The 18,416-nt window shown below is 42.3% G+C and overlaps 1 protein-coding gene across 1 annotated transcript in view; it reads left to right on the top strand.

Moving 5' to 3' along the window:
- Positions 1-359: 359 nt before the first annotated feature.
- Zdhhc2 (zinc finger DHHC-type palmitoyltransferase 2) overlaps positions 360-18,416 on the top strand; it is a 52,330-nt gene continuing 34,273 nt past the window's right edge. Inside the window, exon 1 of the mRNA XM_070016298.1 lies at positions 360-730. Coding sequence (XP_069872399.1) covers positions 604-730 — 127 coding nt within the window. The 5' untranslated portion in view covers positions 360-603. The remainder of the gene's footprint in view (positions 731-18,416) is intronic.

The raw sequence follows: 18,416 nt of genomic DNA on the forward strand, positions 1-18,416 counted from the left end.
GTGGTACCCTCGGTCCGTCTGCGGGCCTGCTACCCCGCGGCCCCCCTTGCCAACTTTCGGGCACCCACAAAGTTTTGAAGCCCCCCCCCGAGACATTTCTAAGGGTCGCTGGCGCCCCACGCCGCCACCCCCTGCGAGTAGCCCCCGAGCCCCCCGCTAGGCCCCCCGAATCTGGGGTGGAGGAATCAGACGGCCAGGTGGGCGGCCCCGAGTCCCCCCGCCGCCCGCCCGAGGGCGCAGCGGGCCGGGTGCGGTGGGAGGGGAGGGGGGGAGGCCGGGGGTGGGGAGGACGGCGCGGGGGCGGAGCGCAGCCCGCCCCTCCTCCTCGTCCTCCGCCTCCACGGCCTCGTCCTCCTGCCGCGGCCGCCTCCGCGAGGCTGAGTCTCCGCGAGTCCGCGGCGCCGGCGCGTGGCTGCGGGATGGGCACGCCGAGTTAGCGCCGCCACGGCGGCCGCCGTGGCCGCAGCGCCGCCGCCGGCCGCCGCCCCCGGGCCCGTCCCGCGCGCAGCGCCCGGCGCCGTCAGCCCGGCCCGGAGCCAGGCCCGCGGGCGGCGGCCGCAGCGGCAGCGGCCCCCGGGCTGGGCAGGTGGCCGCGGCTGGAAGATGGCGCCCTCGGGCCCGGGCAGCGTGCGGCGGCGGTGCCGGCGGGTGCTGTACTGGATCCCGGTGGTGTTCATCTGCCTCCTGCTGGGCTGGTCCTACTACGCCTACGCCGTCCAGCTGTGCATCGGTGAGCGCGCGCGCGGGGCTCCGCGGGGCGGGAGGGCGGCCGCCGTCGGGTCCCCGGCCCCCCGCGCGCCCACGCCGGCCCGGGACGCGGGGAGCCCCGCGCGCTTCCCAAGCTCCGTCCCCGCCGTCTCCCCGCCCCCGCCCCGCGGCGCTCGGGCCACCGTGTCACCTCCACCCCAGGCCGGCGCCGCCGGGCACCCCGGCCGCCTGGGGCTCCCCTCGGCCACCCCAGCCACACCCCCTACCCGGAGCCTCTGCGGCTGTCCACGGCTCCCCCGGCACCCCGTCCACCTCCACCCCGCCGGGAGGCCCTGGAGGCTGGGCTGGAGCCGCGGGAGCTGGGCCCGCGATCTCAGAGTTGCCTCGGACCCAGGCGGGGGAGGGGTGGGGGGGGGGAGGCTGGCTTCGGCCTGGGGCGACCCAACTGATCGCTGTCTGGTTGTCAGGAATCCACTTCAAAAATGTGGTGACATTGGAGCTGCTTTTATGGGGTGGGTGGCGATCGCCACTTCTTAATGGAGAAGATGTGAAGGGGGGCCGCGGGGGATGAGCTCCCAGAAAGTCTTTGCAAAGATTTGTGCACCCTACTTTAGAAAAATACATAGGAAAAAATAAGTGATCCCCAGTGCAAGATGTAGGTAGATGGAGGGGAGGGGAGTTTCGAGAGTGCCCAGGGGTGGTGTTATTCAGGTATGCAAACCAGGGAAGGCAAGTGTGTGTTCTGTCTTCAGAGGTTTGGGAAAGCTGTTCTGGGTGAAGGGAGGAGGGGAGGAGAAAATGTGAAAACAGATTTCTGCCCGTTTTCTAGGTGAGGTGTTTCACCTCACAAAGTGTTGTGTTTACACTACCGAGGACTCCATGGATGGAATAGGAAAGAGTAAATAGTGCCCCATTATGGAACCTGTGTATCTTGGGCTATTTTCAAAGCTCCATGATTGAGATCTTGTCTTGTCTGGAGCCATCTTATCTTTATATCTATTTCCTGGTGAGAAATAGTGTCAGAAAATACACCCAAATAGTGACTGCCATAAGTTCAGAGAATTGAGGTGGACTTCCCCTTCGTATCATTTTTGAATAGTGTTAAATTTGCTGTTGTTTTGTTTACTAAATTTAGAAATCTTTAGACAAAAAGTGGGTTTTTTTTTGTTCTGTTGAGAGTAGTTTGTCCTGACATCATCTTGATGTATCTAGATGTGTGATGTTCTGCTCATGTACAATGTATGAGAATCAGTGTCTGAGAAGAAAGTACTGCAATTTTTGCATCTGCAGTATTCAGACAGCTTACTTCATTGATAGATACTCTATATGTTGCATAACTATTAGGAACCCTTGTGTTTTATTCCTCAGCTCTTCAAAATAGTGAACAAACAGTATCAATTGGTATAACTGGTACAAAGGAGGAAAGTCCTAGAAGGTCTTCATTATCAAAATAGGCAGCTGACTGCTTTTTATTATCACATTAAGCTAAGAAGCTTAGTCTGGCACAGTGTCTAATGCTCATCAGATGGAAGCACTGGGAAGCAGAGAGCTTCTCTTCCCCAATAGGTATGAGGTGACATCGCATTGTAGTGAATATGGAGGTGATGGGTAAGGAACTAAATAGCAAAGTGTTGTTGCATGAAAACCGAATTTTAAAGAGTTTTTGGTAAGTTTAGAAAATGTGTTCATGGAATTTGTACCATTGTTTTGGAGGCAGTATGAAGGCCTCAGGGCCTCAGCTTCCGCGGCGGATGCTGTACCACTTGAACCATACCTCCATCTCTGCATTTTGCCAGTTATTTTGGAGATGAACTGTTCTACCTGACTTGGACTCAAACCAATATCCTTCAGATCTCAGCCTCTGGAGTAGCTAGGATTACAGTTAGAAGCTACTGGTGCTTGGCTTTGTATCCCTATTTTCATAAGCTCCACTAATGGGAAGATTCACTCTTTTTCCTATTTGATGCCAGTCCCAGGGGCTTGAACTCAGAGCCTGAGCACTGGTTCCTGAGCTTTTGTGCTCAGTCCTAACACTCTTCTGCTTGAGTCACAGCTCCATTTTCCAGGTTTTTGGTGGTTAATTGGAGGTAAGAGTCTCACAGACTTTCCTGCCTGGGCTGGCTTTGAACTGTGATCCTCAGATCTCAGTTTCCTGGGTAGCTAGGATTACAGGCGTGAGCCACTGGTACCCAGCTAAGATTGCTTCTTTTTGTACTGCGTAAGTGACATGCCTGTAGCCTATAGTTTATACCTGGTGATACTAAGTGATGTCTCCTACCACTCCTCGACACAGGAAAAGCAGTCATCAAATAGTCTGGAATATACAAATAAGTGATTCTGAGGCAGTAATTCCTAGGTTTTCAGAAAGTAGCTTTTGTATTTTTATTGCCATAGAAACAAATGGGAAGTGATCATTTTGAAGGGTGTTAGGTCTTAGAAGGAACAGTGGAAGACAAATGTGACTACAGAGACTATGACAATTTCGACTTGTTATGTCCTAAAAAACTTACATTGCCTTGGCTGGGTGGTACGTTGATATTTCGTAGTGTTCCTATCCAGGCACTGGAAAAGATGGCGATCAAGGTGACTGATAAACACACCAGCTCCTGCTGCTTTCCACAAACAAAGTGAAGGGGAATGAATGCCAGCCCCCACCCCCACTCCCAGCATTAGTCGCCCTTCATTCTGCCCTGCCCTTCGTGGATCTGTTTTGTTCCTCTTGAAATTGCTATTTACAATCCGATTTTACAAGTTTCTTGTGTAAAACATGACCAGGCTTGGCACCAGAGGGTGAAGAGTCAGGGGGCTGGGAAGTGATGTAGATAATAACATGAAGCAGGGTGATTGGCCCTGCCTCTCCTTCCACATCTGCTGTCAGCCAGTGATGACCCTGAATCCAAATTACTCCCTGCCCTTTGCTGAATGAACTGCAATTTAGGAGTAGTTCTTATCCTGGTATCCTAGGAAACTGGAGATAATGATTCTCGTTACAGTTAGTTTCTATATTTAACAACATGTATGTGTGTGGCTCTCTAGGCACTTTTTTCTGTGGGCATAATTTTTGCTTAGTGTTTGTATTTTTATTAAAAAAAAGCTCACTCCCTCTTCGAATATATATATATATATATATATATATATACATATATATATATATATACATATACATATAAAACAGATGGATGTACAGATAGTGTACGAGAGTGTTTCAGGTAGGGACTCATTCTACCAAAGAAAATCAAATAGCAGTGCTATACTAGCAATCCCTGGAAATGTATTTATCTAATTCTTTGATTAATAAGGCTCCTTTATTCATATTATCCCTACTCTTTTCTTCCTTCTCCCTTTTAACCTTCTCCACCTCTAACTTCTCTTATTGCCTAACCTATCGTTGATCCTTTTAACTATTAGCTAGCTTGTTTTCCATAGGTCAGATAGATTTCAAGGAATACACATATATATATATATATACACACACACACAAATATGTATATATACATATATACATATGCATACACACATACATATAATTATGTATATGTGTGTATGCATATGTATATACATGTGGGGGGGGGACTTGAGGATTAAGGGTATCTGCAACCTCAGACATGCTTGGTTTGGTTTGATGGATGTTGGATCTGGTGTGTGTTTTACAGATCCATTTCCTGTGCTTGTAGCAGGCGGCAACCACAGTTTTCTCTTTCAAGTGCTAACACTTCCACTGGTTTTCAGTTGTGGTCCTCCTTGTTTAACTATTATAGACTCTATTTTTCCAAAAATGTATTGCTTTCCTGCTTTCACCTGAGGCACGTGCAATGAGCTATTATTATGGCATGAGCTCATATTTCTAAGTTTGCTTATTATTTCACCTAAGTCATTTTAAACACTCATGATGATGGTAAAGTTTAGAGGTCATCTAGGTCAACCTTCCCGCATTGTCGACAAAGCCATGAAATGTTCAAGTGGAGAAAAGTTAGTTGTGTTCGTTCTCCAAGTTACTTAGTCGGAGTGTCAGGTCTGATGTTCACTGCTGTGGTATAATTCTCAAGATGTCTCCTTTTCTCACCCAAATCCCTAGCCCAGTGTAGCAAGTTGTTTTGTTTAACCTTGGCATTGTTATTTCATAAGCACAGACCTCCGAAAATAAGCCTTCACACAATGAGTTCAGAGTTGTAGAAAGTTTTATAGTTTGGGCCATATTTCTGACTTTGTAAGCAATCAGGTCTCTGTTACAGCTTCTCAGCTCTGCCTTTGTAAAAAGTAGCCATCAAGATATTTTAATAAATGAGCATGACTGTGTTCCAATAAATGTTATTAACAAAAAAGTTGGCAGGCCAGATTTGACCCTTATCAACCATGCAACCATGTATTGACCTATAAGGTATGTTAGAAGTTAGACTATTACAAATACTGACATTTTACTCACAGTTTTGTTTCCATAATAAATATTCCTCAGCAGTGATTACAACCTATTACATTCCACAGTGGTTACTGAAGATGCTTAAGAACTAGAAAAAGCTGAATGTGGTAGTGTATGACTATAATCTCAGCACTCTGGAGGCAGAAGAATCTAGAATTTGAGACCAACCTGTGTCAAATAGTAAGTTTGAAGCCAGCCTGGACAGAACCCATAATAAAATTTTCTCAAAAAACAAGACCAAAAAATAGAAGACTTAATCTGCATACTTAGGAAACCATTGAGACATAAATTCATGTTTTCTATTACTTAAACAAATAAGCAAGTAAAACAAATATCTCTGAGGGTAAAATACATGTGAAATATTTGGGTTCTGTTAAGCAATGATCTGTTAAGCTCAGGCTATGCAGGCTCAAAAATTGAGATCCAAGAGGACTGTACAAGTTGTCTTCCATCATGAAATGAATTTGAATTACACAGAAAAGTAAAAAAAGAATTCCCATTAATGGTTAACATTTTATAAACCATGTAGGATATTAAAATTCTTTTTAAAGAACAGATAGGAAACTTTGGAAATAGAAATCGTATCTGTCAGTATTACAACAGTTTGAAATTGGATAGTAAAAGGCACATGCATAGAAAACAGATGTGTATAAAACATTTGGAACTTGTGTTCTTTAAAAATTGATTTCTTACTAACAGTAAAAATGCAAAATATATCAATTCTGTGACTTTTCTTGATATTGTTTAATATTTTGGAGATTAAAATCGCAACAGTTCTACAGCTCACAGACTTAAGTTATAAATGCACGGTATGCTCCAAATACTTGTTCTTTGCTACCATTTGCCTTTAATGTAAATGCTCTGGGAGGGGAGAGACTAAAAGAGGGGGAAAAAACAGGTAATTTTTTTGGTTCCATTTATTATATCAGAGAATTATTTTTCTTTTGATGTGCTGCAAAATGTATGACTGATATTTGCTATTAATACTTAGTAGACATAACACAAATAAAACTAATGGAATCATCTCATGTCAAGATGGTGGACAGATGTTAAATGAACTAATCTCTGTGATTTTATTTTATTTTTTGTCTTTTCTTTTTTGGTACTGTGGACCAAACTCAGGACATTGCACTTGCTAGGCAAGTGCTTTGCCACTGAGCTACATCCCAGCCCAATCTCTGTGTTTTTACTTAGCCTTATGGTAACCTATTTGTGGCATGAGAACATTCAGTTGTATGATGGAAATAAATAAAACTGTAATAGGTTCTAGTAGTCAGAGCTCAATTTAAACTAAGATTTCTTGCAGCAAAGTTTGCTTTCAAATGCTTCTTGAGATTCTCAAGCATGCTGTTAAATACTTTTGTAAGTCTTTCCAGCCATTGGATAGAAGCTAAACTGTCTGTGGGGAAGGTGTTTCTCCAAGGTGGGAAAGGAGTCAGCTTCTGGGGTTTGCTGAGATTCATCCAAAAAGATTCACTGAATACTTGTATGCCAGGTGTGTTGCTCCACAGAAATGCTTCAGAGGAAATATATAATCAAGGTCTTTTCATAATAACCAAGAAAAAAAGCCCTGCGGGCAAGAATACACTAATACCTCTGCCAGCTTGGCACAGGAGAAGGATGCTACCTCTCAGAGTTCCATGGGTATGGCCTGCCTGTAGGAAACAGAAATGGAAGATGACACACTGCTCTCCTAGAAAGCTGTGAATTGGGCAAATAGGAAAGGGTCATCAATAGAGAAGGTGAAAACACTTCCAGGGAACACTTCAGCACTAATGAATTCAAATGACAATTCTTACCACTTGTGACCGGCAGTGTTTGCCTGTGCCATGGGTGTTTGTGTAGCCCTCACCCCTTACCTGACGGCTTGGGCTGCTGTTCTCTGTTCTCCTCTGTGAGTTCACTGGTGAAACTGGTCAGGGAGCTTCATGAATGCAACCCACTGAATCCATGGGAAGACTGGAGAGTCTAGCTTACAAACCAGACTGAAAGCACGAGAAGGTGAGTGAAGCCAAGCTGATATTAGACCGGAGGAATGAGCTTTTGGAGGTGCCACCATCTTGATGGCAGCTGTCACAGAACACTGGAACCCACTGCCGCTCATGGCTCTGTAAAGACAGCCCTCCCCCTCTCCCCCCCGCTGGACACATAGGTGTATATGAGATGCTTCTGGTTTGTTCCATTTGTTTTTTAGTTTTCCTTTGATGGAAATACGGTGATTTTCCTTCTCTGAAAAATTAAATATGGACTTCTCAGAGGTGTGGTAGTAGAGTACTTGCCTAGCATGGAGGAGGCCCTGGGACTAGGCCCTAGAACACATACACCCTAAAAAAAGAACTAGAACTTTACATCTCGTCATTTTTACTGCTCATTACACATATTTTGACAGTTATATCATATGTGATAGTCTTCTTTTCTCCAGGAAGTGGTGAGTTCATGGATCCCCTGAGATTCCAGCCCCGTTTTTGATGACTGTACACATAACTATCTTGTCTACTTGAAAACGACAGAGCATAGCACAGAATCTTAATGCTATCTGTTGGGAAAGCAATTTTCCAATGATCGTTAGTAAGGCAGTTTTAATATTATGTGAAACTCTATTATTACCTATTACCATTTAGAAACACTACAGAGAATTAATATTAAGAACCTCACATGATTGAATAAGGTTTTTAATGGTGTTTAAAAAAATGTGTTAAATGGGTTAAATGTTTTAAATGTTAAATGTGAAAATATGTTAAAATGCTTTTTTTCTTCCTGAAGGAAATTTTGTTACAACATATTGTCACACTAATCAGATGTCATTAGGAAGTATCAGGGGAGTGACTTATGGGGTCTGGGTAGAGAACAATGGGAAACAGTTAATGATCTGATTTCTTAAGAACTCTGAGATAGGAATAGCAAAACCAGCTATGATTGTTTGAGACTTTTCCTATCTAAAATGTAACATCACATTTTTATAATATGTGGCCTTTTTCCTTATTTGACTTTTCATCTGCTTATGACTTATACATTGTAAATAGTCGTTCTGGGAGTATTACAACAGCCACGGTTACCTGGGAGACACACAAGAAAATGATATGCCATGCTGATCTGCTCAGCACTTTTCTGCACTCTAACATAAATACTTCATGATAGTTTACAGTAAATATTTTGTTGATTACATTTTGTAATGTAAATGAAGTGCCTTTATAGTTGGCTGAATCCTATTCTCGGCCAGTGTTTCTCTATGGTGTCCTGAAATTTCTCTCCATGTGAACTGTACAATTAAATATTCCTACCCAATTGAATTAATGTGACCTCTTTGGATCTGTTCACAAGCCTTGCCACCCTAGAGGAGCATAGGAGCCAGTCAGATACTCAGTGGGCAGTAGACATTGCCCATTTTCCCTAAGTCTTTTAAAACCAAATGGCAGAGGGCTGGGGATGTAGCTCAGAAGAAAGTGTTTACATAGTATTCATACATTCTAGATTAGATGCATCTTTAGCTGTATAAAGCAAACACCCAAGCAAACAGCAATACAACTCCCAAATATCCAAAGACTAAAGATTACCAGTTTATTGTCTAATCTTATAATGATCCTCATAAAAAAGATTAATGTTGTTCTAAAATCTTTGTAATGTGTTTATAAGGCAATGAAATTTAGAAAACCAAGAATGTCTTGTCGTGATTATTTTTTGTTTATTATTTTTAATTTATTGTTGTGTGTGTTTGTTACATTAGGTGAAACACAGGTTTTTATTTTATTTGAAAGATGTTTGGAATGAAGTGACAAAATGTAGGGATTTTCAGGAACTGGAAGTAGGGCACTGGGGTTGTGGCTTAATGGTATACCATGTGCTTAGCATCTAAGGGGCCTTGAGTTCAGTTCCCAACAGAAAAACCAAACCCTAGAATAGATTGTGTGACTCTCCAGAACAAAAAGAGGTAGATATGAAGATGTGAGGGTGGTGTCGTAGTCTAATTCACATGAGAATGAGTGGGAAAGGCGGCCTGCTCTAGAACAGCTGAGTCTGCAGTGAGAGACACAGAGGAGAGGAAATGATTGCTACCATGTCTCTCAAACTGAAAGTCAAAAGCCTGTTCTGAATTACAGAGGCTCATATGTGATCAAGTTCATTACTAAGTGGGAAACTTCATGTGACCTGTATTAGGAAGAAAGGCAGTCAGGGATTTATGTACTTAACTATGTCATGATTATCCTGGACATCTCCAGGGAGGTCAGTTAGTGTGAAAAGATGAAGGACCAGAACGAGTTTGAGGTAAAGAAGGTTTTAATTATAACATATCTTTCATGCAGCACAACTTACTCCAGGACTAATACATACTGAACACTAACCTGTAGAACTGAAAGCTTTGTGTTAGTAGAGAGTGATTTACTATCCATTCTCATAAATTGCCTCTTAGTAAATAGTTACAAAATCCAAGTATTGGATGCATGGCAACCATCCTTAGTTTTTGGACACCGTGTTACTTGATTAAAAAAAAAAATCTATTGTCTGCTCTTGAAGCTCATATTCTAGTGTGAGAAGAACAGAATGAAAACTAAGTAGATCATGTAATTTGTTAGAGGATTATGAACATTAGGACAAATATTTTTTAAAAATCAGGGCCAGAAGGATTGGGAGGTAGGTATGATTGTGTATGCCTTTAGACCAACACTAGGAAGGCTGAACCAGAGAGATCATGAGGTTAAGGCCAGCCCGTGTCATAAAACAATAGCCATAAATGATTGTGAATGCCAGGGGAAACTTTCAATTTGATTGTCTTAGGAATAGGAGAAGGATTAAAGCAAAGACACGAAGGAGTTGATGGATTTAACCATGCTGGTATTGGGGAGAAATAAATCTCAAGCCAAGGAAGGTTTGTGTAAAAGCTTGGAGGCAGGAGTCTGCCACCCTGCCTGAGGAGTTAGTAAGGAGCTAAGATGGAGGGGAGTCAGCCAAAGGAAGAGAAGCAGATGATAAGATCAGATGCTGATTGTGCAAGCCTCAGCAGCCTCCTGCCTTTACTTGGACTGAAATGTGAATCGATTAGAGAAGCAACATGTTCTAAGCTTTGGAAGATCATTCTGCACTGGCAGTGGTGTATCAGCTGAGGTGGAGACTAGACATAGTGAGAGGCGACTAGTAGTGACAACAGAATTTCCTGATAGACAAGTATAGGTTGTGGTAGAAAAGAACCAAACCTGACTTTAGTGCCTGGAAGGATGGTATCAATGAGATGGGTATTGGTAGGATAGAGCTGTTGGGGTGAGAGTATTGCTCTGGTTTATTAATGGACTGGGTATGTTCATGTCAAATTGGAGATGCTAAGAGAAGTTTAGGATGGAGAAACACACTTTGAAATCTTCAGCACATAAATGGACTTAAAGACTTGATACTGGAGAGAATTGTTCTCCTGAGAGAGACTGTAAATTAAACAGGGAAGTAGAACAAATGGAGACGAGAACAGTGAGCATTTGAGTTGAGGAAGAACAAAGACTGGCCAGTAGTATAGAGGAAAAAGAAGAAAATGTGATTTCTTAGAGTCTAGGAAAGAATATTAAGGAGAAAGGACCTTTGTTGAGTACACTCATGTGCCAAGTAAGATGAGGATGGAGAATTTAATAGTGTGGTATTCCATACCTGTTTTGAATTTATCACTGAATCTGATGACGTTGCATTTAATGTAAAAGATTTTATTTTACGTAAAAGAACCAAATATGTTCACATATGAATTGCTGGAATACCTGATTAACTCGATCTAGATTGAAAACGTTAAACTCTATTAAATGAACTTAACTTCCTTGTTATCTGGAGATGCAGTACAGAAAGTATCATGGACAATGCCATGTGTGGTTTTCACATACCACGTAGCCCTGGAACCTGACAGTGAGGCTAACACAGACTAGCACTGAGAACATCAGCTTGCTTTCTTTTAGTGTCTGTTTTTTGTAGGGGTGAGGGGGGTGGGGAGTTATTTTTGGACTTTGAAATGTAATCAGTGGTAATAAGAATTTAGATGCTATATGAATATTGAGGAACTTATTTAAACATTTGAAAGAGGGAGTTTATAATAATGGGGACCATTCTGTTTATGATAATAAATAATGATTTTGAATGAATAAAATATTTGACCCAATACACTTATAGAATAATCACTAAAAATAATGAAATGCATTTGCTGGAAACAGATAAACCTAAGTCAGCCTTGGCTGGACATACTATAATCCATTTTAGTAGTTTTTAAGTTAATTAATACCTCTTTTTAAAGTGCTGGAATTGTCAGTCAGGTTATATTAAGAAAAGACTAAAAATATATTTCCTTGTCCCAGCTTTTTAGAGTTTTCCCAGGGAACTTTTATCCTGATCGAAGACCATTGATCTGAGAGACACCTATGTGAAGTTAGTGTGAAGGTCTGCCGTCCAGGACTTGGCCTTCATAGTCTCACTTATTTCCTATTGGCTGGAGGAGATCAGGGAAGAGGGGGATTTGTCCTTTTGCCATGCATTCTTTTGAATCTTAGACACTGAGAAAATGGGCAGTCATGAATGAGCTACTTTACAAGTAGAAATGCTTAGCCAGACATCTACATCCCAACAAAGCTTTGCTTTTCTCTATTGACCACAGCTGAGATTACTTTCTTGAAAATATTCAACAAGAACTCCACTGCTCAGAAATGGACAGAGAGAAAACTTTAGCTAAAGTTGACTATTAGAGCCCCCGTTTAAATTCTTTGAGGTATGTATCTAAAAATGAAGTTGTTACATAATACGATAACTTGGGGTTAATTTGTTGAGGATTGCAATTTAGGTTTTCCCAAGTTAGGTGATTTTAGATGGAAACATGATTTCAGAGATGCCTATGGATACCCCCATAGACATAACCAAATTGAAAGATTTCTTGAGGTGTCTATGAGATGTATCAGCGTCCTTACCTTATCTTTCATGCTTCATCTGGAAAGTTGATGGACTGGGAATTGTAAATAGTTCATTTTGACTGCAGCCTTCACCTCTAGGTGTGGTAGCCTTCATCTCTAGGCAGTGGATCTCATGCCATTAGGTGTGTTCAGAGCAGGAAAGCTGAGGGCTGCTGGCTTACTGTATGTACACAGTCAAAAAAGCAAACAGCACTTTTTGAATAAGCAAAGAGTTGAGAGCCTGCAATAAAACAGATAGAAATTTAATCGTTTCTAAAGAACATGTTAGCAAGTGCAAATGGTACTCAAACCGGCACCTAGAGTCTATGGTATTAATTATGAATCAGTTCCTGATCCACAGCTCAGCAACTGAACATGATTCATGAATGGATGGCAAAGCTTTTGTAGTACTTGCCAGTCTAGGATAAATGAAATGGCTTTAAGACCAGGAAGCAAAGATCTACACTTAAAATTAGGGCAGAGTGCCCAGTAGGAGACATGAAATACAGCTCTCACCTTGAGCAGAGGAAGATACTTAGTCCAAATATTGATGCCTCTCTTCTTCAATTCCTTATGCATTTTTTTTGTGGCAGTACTGGAGTTTGAACTCATGGCTTTGAACTTACTGCTAGGCAGGTACTCTTCCACTTGTACCATGTGCCCAGGGCTTCTTATAACTTCCTCTTACGTTAATGAACACATCGAAGATATGATCTGGTGATATGGCAGTGGTCGTGCAAATCTTTCATCTGTGGACTGCCCTTATGATTATATAGCACTTGCTTTTGGTGCAATTGAATGTTTATACTGCTACAGTGGTTACTGTCAGGTTGATTGTGCCAGTCCTGAAGGTAAATGAATGGAGGGTAAAGGTATGATTCACAACCAGCAGAAAGAGAGAGGCATTGTGTAATGCAAGCTGTGGTCCAACAAAGATTGTGTACAGCAGAACTTTGTGAATATGTAACAGGGATATTATAAAGGAAAATCAGGTACCAAATCTAATTCCAAAGAGTTAAGCTAGTGAATAGCTTGATACTGTAGCAATTATGGCTGATGCTAGTGTTATTTTAAATATTTTAAATCATCTCTTCAAGTATACCATTGTAAATTCTATTCTAGCCTCCTGAACACAAGGGTTGGAATTACAGCTTTCTGTGGTTCCTCCCTCCCCACTTCTCTGGTGAAGTTGTTAAGTGCTATATAAGTGTTAAATAATTTTCATGAACCTGGGAATATTGGTTGTATTTTTAATGTGTTCTCTGTGCTGCGCTCTGATTATCCAGTACTTAACATGCAGCTGTTAACCTTGGGCGATAGTTTTATGAGATGTGTTTTTGCTTTGTTTTTTCCTGGAAAAGCAGAGCAGAAGCATTAGTTTTTCTATTTAGTCAAACAGTAAATGTTTGGTAGTGAAAAAAAAAGAGCTGTAGTCTCAATATTGTCTTCTACGATAATTCTGAGTATAACATAATAAGAAACTCACCTAGTACATTAAAAAATCCATGACAAGCCAGGTGCTGGTGGCTCATGCCTGTAATCCTAACTACTCAGGAAGCTGAGATCTGATGATCGTGATTCAAAGCCAGCTTGGGCAGGAAAAGTCTGTGAGACTCCTATCTCCAATAAACCACCAGAAAACCAGAAGTGGCACTGTGGCTCAAGTGGTAGAGCGCTTGCCTTGAGCTGAAGAGCTCAGGGAGAGCGCCCAGGCCCAGAGTTCAAGCCCTACAACCTGGAAAAAAAAATCCACGGCAAGTCAGGCACAATAGTATACATCTGTAATCCCAGCACTTGGGAGGCAGGTAGGAGGATAATGAATTGGAAGCTGGCCTGGACGACAATGTAGTGAGTTATGGGCCAGTCTGGGCTACATGACAAGACTCTGTTTTTTAAAAAATATAATACAGAATTGTGTATATTGTAATTATGTAATCATGTGTATACTTAAATGTGATGAAATAAGCAAAATAGGAACTGGACTTCGTGCTTGCTACCAGTATGTACACACATAGACATGCATCCACTCATAGGAAGGATTATGAAAAGCAATGCAAACCATGAGGCCCCTCAAAGTCTAAAATTTTGTGTCTGAGTAATGAAAGGCATGTTTCTGGATACAATCCCTACTTGACCTTTCCTTTGGCACCAGACAACCATTATGTGGGGAGCAGGTAGAACTTGCCTAGAGCTTAGCATCCAGTGAAGACGTAAGGGACTCCAAGAAGCCAACCAGCTTCTCTGCTCCTCTTCCGGAGGGAGGTCTGAAATTAGAAAGGGAGGAGTCAGAATGAGACTGACTGAGGGGTTGTAGGAATCTGGTGCCAAGCTGTAGCCTTGTGGAGACTGGGAGAATCAGCCACTTCTGTCTGTACACTGGAAGGAACATTTTACCTGCACTGAAATCTGCACGACTCACCAGAATTTCTCCTAGTTAACGTTAGACACAGAGATGACAGAGTTCCATGGAGTACGCTTAGAAATACGGACTCTAAGACCAAAGCAGCCATCCTGAGATCGGATTTCCTTATTAATCTCCCCTGATTACCACAGTCAGCAATGGCCTTTACCCTTTGCCAGTGAGTACCAGTACCAGTGAGTTTTTCAGAGCCATAGGCATGAAGTAAAGTTTTTATTTCCCTTGTATAATTAATAACTTGAAAGATATCCACAATTCCTAGTGATGTAAATGTGAACATCCAGTGAACATGGCCCCCAACTTTAGGCTTTTCCTCCTCTGCTCCTGTAGTGCTGAACTTCTAAGGTATTTTGAACAAGCTAAGTGTAGTGACATACACATACAATCCCAGCCACTGAGAATTTAGAGTAGGTAGATTATGAGTTCAAGGCCAGTTTGGGTAAATTAGAACCTGTCACAAATTAGAACCTGTAGCTCCATGGCAGAATGCTTGCCCAGCACATGCTAGACCCTGGTTTCCATCCCCCAGTAAGACACCAGTGAAAATGTTTAGAACCCTGATTTGACCACCAAAAGGCTAAAGAAGTGATGTTATTAAGCCTACCAGCTGCAACAGCAGAATGAACATGGAGGACATTATACTACATGAGATGAAAAGCAGTCACAGAAGGACAAATTCAGCATTACTCCATGTAGACTGAGAAGGGAGGCCAAGGGATATTTCACCCCCAGTGGCAGAGATTCCCATAGAATCTCTGTGGGAACAGAATCCCTGTGGCTATGGCTAGAGATTAACAAGAGAATCAGGGATCAGCAAGAGAAGGGAAAACAATAGCACCCAGGACAGAGAAGCCCGTGGGGTTGTCCAGGGTACATGGCTGGAATATGCTCAAATGCCACCGATCCTGCAAAGCCACATGGAATGCTTGCGAGAGCTTTGGAGACCTTATGGGTCAGTATTTCCATCCCAGCTTGAATGACCTTAGAAGGCATTTTACTTCTGAAGGACATTCATAGCTTAAAAACGATCATGCTGTCCACCTTACAGATTGACTAATTTGAAGACCTAAATCCCTGGTCTGTACTAAGCACTGGATAAATGCCTTCCTAACACAAAATCATGAGAGGAGAGCATAGCGCGCTGTGACGTTGAGAGTAGTCTGTGACGCCGGGTGACTGGCTGTTGTGATAGGAGGAGGAATTGCAGAGCTACAGAAGGAAGATGAGATGAAGACTCAGGGAGCAGGTGGCCGCTGCCAGGCTCTGAGAAAGACCTTGCTCTCTGTCCTCCAGCCTCCAGAACTGTGAAAACAAATCTACGTGGTGCCGTGGTATATGGCTGTGACAGCCCTAGCTCAGTAATGGAGGGTTTGTTGCCTCTACTTACCACTTTCTTATTTTTGTCATCGACATTACTATGTGCTATCCTTCAGGGCCATTTTCCATATTTGATCATTGCTAGCACTTCGTTTAGCTCGGTGTAGTTCATTAGGCATACATTCTGAAGTGGAGGCTGGAAAAATGGATTAAGCAGCAGGAAGTCCTACTTCTTTCCAAGTTTCATCGTACCCCTTTTCCCCACTGCTGTAAGATTCTGATACATGTCAGACCTTTCCAGAATCTGGGCAAGGCATGGTGGGGTACAGATGAGGGTGGAATTAAGAGAAAAGGAACTATGGGTGAGGGGTAGAGTAAGAAAGTGTAGCTTAAGGGCAGGTGTAGTGGCACATGCCTGCAATCCCTGCCACTTGGGAGATGAAGACAGAAGAATTGCAGTTTGAGGTGAACCCAGTCAAAAAGTCTGTGAGGCTTTATTTCATAGAACAACAGCATGGTGCTACCCTTCTGTCTTTAGTCTTAAGTAATTGTAGTAGGCAGAGGTAGAAAAACTTTTGGTTCAAGGCTGGCCCCAAACAAAAGTGAGTCCTATCAAAAAACAACAACAACAGAAAAACCCCAAAACTAAAGATTTTTGGCTGTGGACATAGCTCAAGTGGTAGAGCCTTTGTCTAGCAAGCACAAGGAACAAAGTCCCAAATCCTGTGATTACCAAAATATAGAAAAAATAGAGGTCAAAGGCTATGATGATGTTAAATGAACCCCAAGATAGGGACACAGTGGTTTTTTCTTTCTTGCTATTGTTCCTCATGTATTTATAATGTACCATGTGATTTTATTTTTGTTTCTTTGTATGTTGCTCCCCTGCAGTATAACCCCTGTTTTCACTGTATTTGATGTTGGTGACCTGCATCTTGTATATACACTTCTCTAGCTTGGGGAAGGGAAGGGAAAAAACAAAGTGCTTAAATAAGGATACAGGTTGATCCATTGTAACAATGAGATGCACAAGACACTATGTTGAAAAATGAACTTTACCATTTAGGGTGGGGGGGAAGGAAGGGGGCGCAAGTGTGGTTGTGGAGGTGGGAGGGAAGGGATGGTAGGGGAAAAACAAAGGACAAGGTAACAATGCTTGATAGGAAATGTACTTCTTACCTTGCTCATGTAACTGTAAACCCTCTATACAGTTGTTGTTTTTTTTTTTACAATAAACGTACTAAAAATAAGGAAAAACAGAAAGTCTTCTTAGAAGTTAATTCCTAGAACTTGCCAGTTGACTCTCCTGAAACTTTTTATTTATTAGCATTACTGGAACCTTAAGCATCACTGTATACTGCGTCCCTAGAGTGTTTATAAACACGTTAGCAGTGAGCTTCAGAGAACTCCCACTCTTCACATTCCACGGTGTGCTGATCTGTTTATCCACCACAGTCAGCAAACAGGTTCCCTTCTGGGTGCTCTTGCTTTCTTTGGCTCATTTCTCCCACCCAGCATCCCCGAGAGAACACAGATCAAGCTGACAGAGGAAAAGAAGTCACTGGCCAAAATAAGATCCTGACCGGAAGGTAGAGCCAGGATGCATGTCTCTGAGAGGGACATGGCAAAGAACAGACACATAGAAATAGTTGTAGACAGTGCTGAATGGCCATTGTGAGACGCTGACATTGAAACTGCTGCTGAAGGGTAATAAAGAGCACCCTTTGGCCGAGCTTGGGTTCATTCAGGTTTTTCAGACAGGGTACAGTCACTGAGGTTTGTTGTGCTCTAGAAACAGAAACTCCTTGTGGCTGCAGCTTGGTGGGCGTGGTGACTCAGGACAATCATTGATGGAGGAAAGGTGGGCAGGAGCCTGATCATGGACAACCCTGAGGCCGAAAAGAAGAGATTGAAGGTGCACAGCACAGTCTTGCTGTTGCTTCTTTGAGGGCCAACATAGGTCTGTGTCAGAATGAATCTGGGAATTTTTATGGTTGTTTTCCATGGAATACTTACTGGAGAGAAGCAGTAAATGTCCCTTCAGAGGAAAGAATTTAAACTTGAAGACAAAAAAAAAAAAGGAAAATTCACATTGAGAAGAGAAAGGAAAAGACCACAGCAATATACATTTGCAAGGAAAATATCAAATTGTTCTAGAAAGGATTATGTAACAGTTCTTTGCTACTTTAAGGTGGGGAGTCCATGTTTTGTCTGCTATGAAGGCATATTTGAATGTCTAAAAATTTGAATTTGTGTGTGTGACTAAAAGTTGAACTAGATTTAAAATACCAGCAGTTCACTTGATTTTTGCTTTCCCAAAGATAGAATTTTAAAGAGAAAATTACTTTATGCACAATCACCAAAGCCAAAATTTGAAAATTCATTTGATCGAAATCTAGGACTTGAATCATCTTTGAAATGACCCTCAGCTTTTAGCCAAGAATGGATTTGATCAGTCTGGACTGAACAGGATTATATTTTCTGAGCTCTTTAGGGAAAAGACTTCATAGCATCCTTGGGGGAATCATAGGGTAATAAATAAAATGGACGCAGATAGGATTAGTTGTGGTCAGGTTCTTAGAAGGCAGCAAAGGGTCATTCTTTTCCCTCTAGCAGTCATGACAGGTATACTGTATTCAGTTTGTTAGATACC

This window comes from Dipodomys merriami, unplaced genomic scaffold (genome assembly GCF_024711535.1).
Source record: "Dipodomys merriami isolate MVZ:Mamm:240054 unplaced genomic scaffold, mDipMer1.0.p SCAF_12, whole genome shotgun sequence".
Classification (NCBI taxonomy): Eukaryota; Metazoa; Chordata; class Mammalia; order Rodentia; family Heteromyidae; genus Dipodomys; species Dipodomys merriami.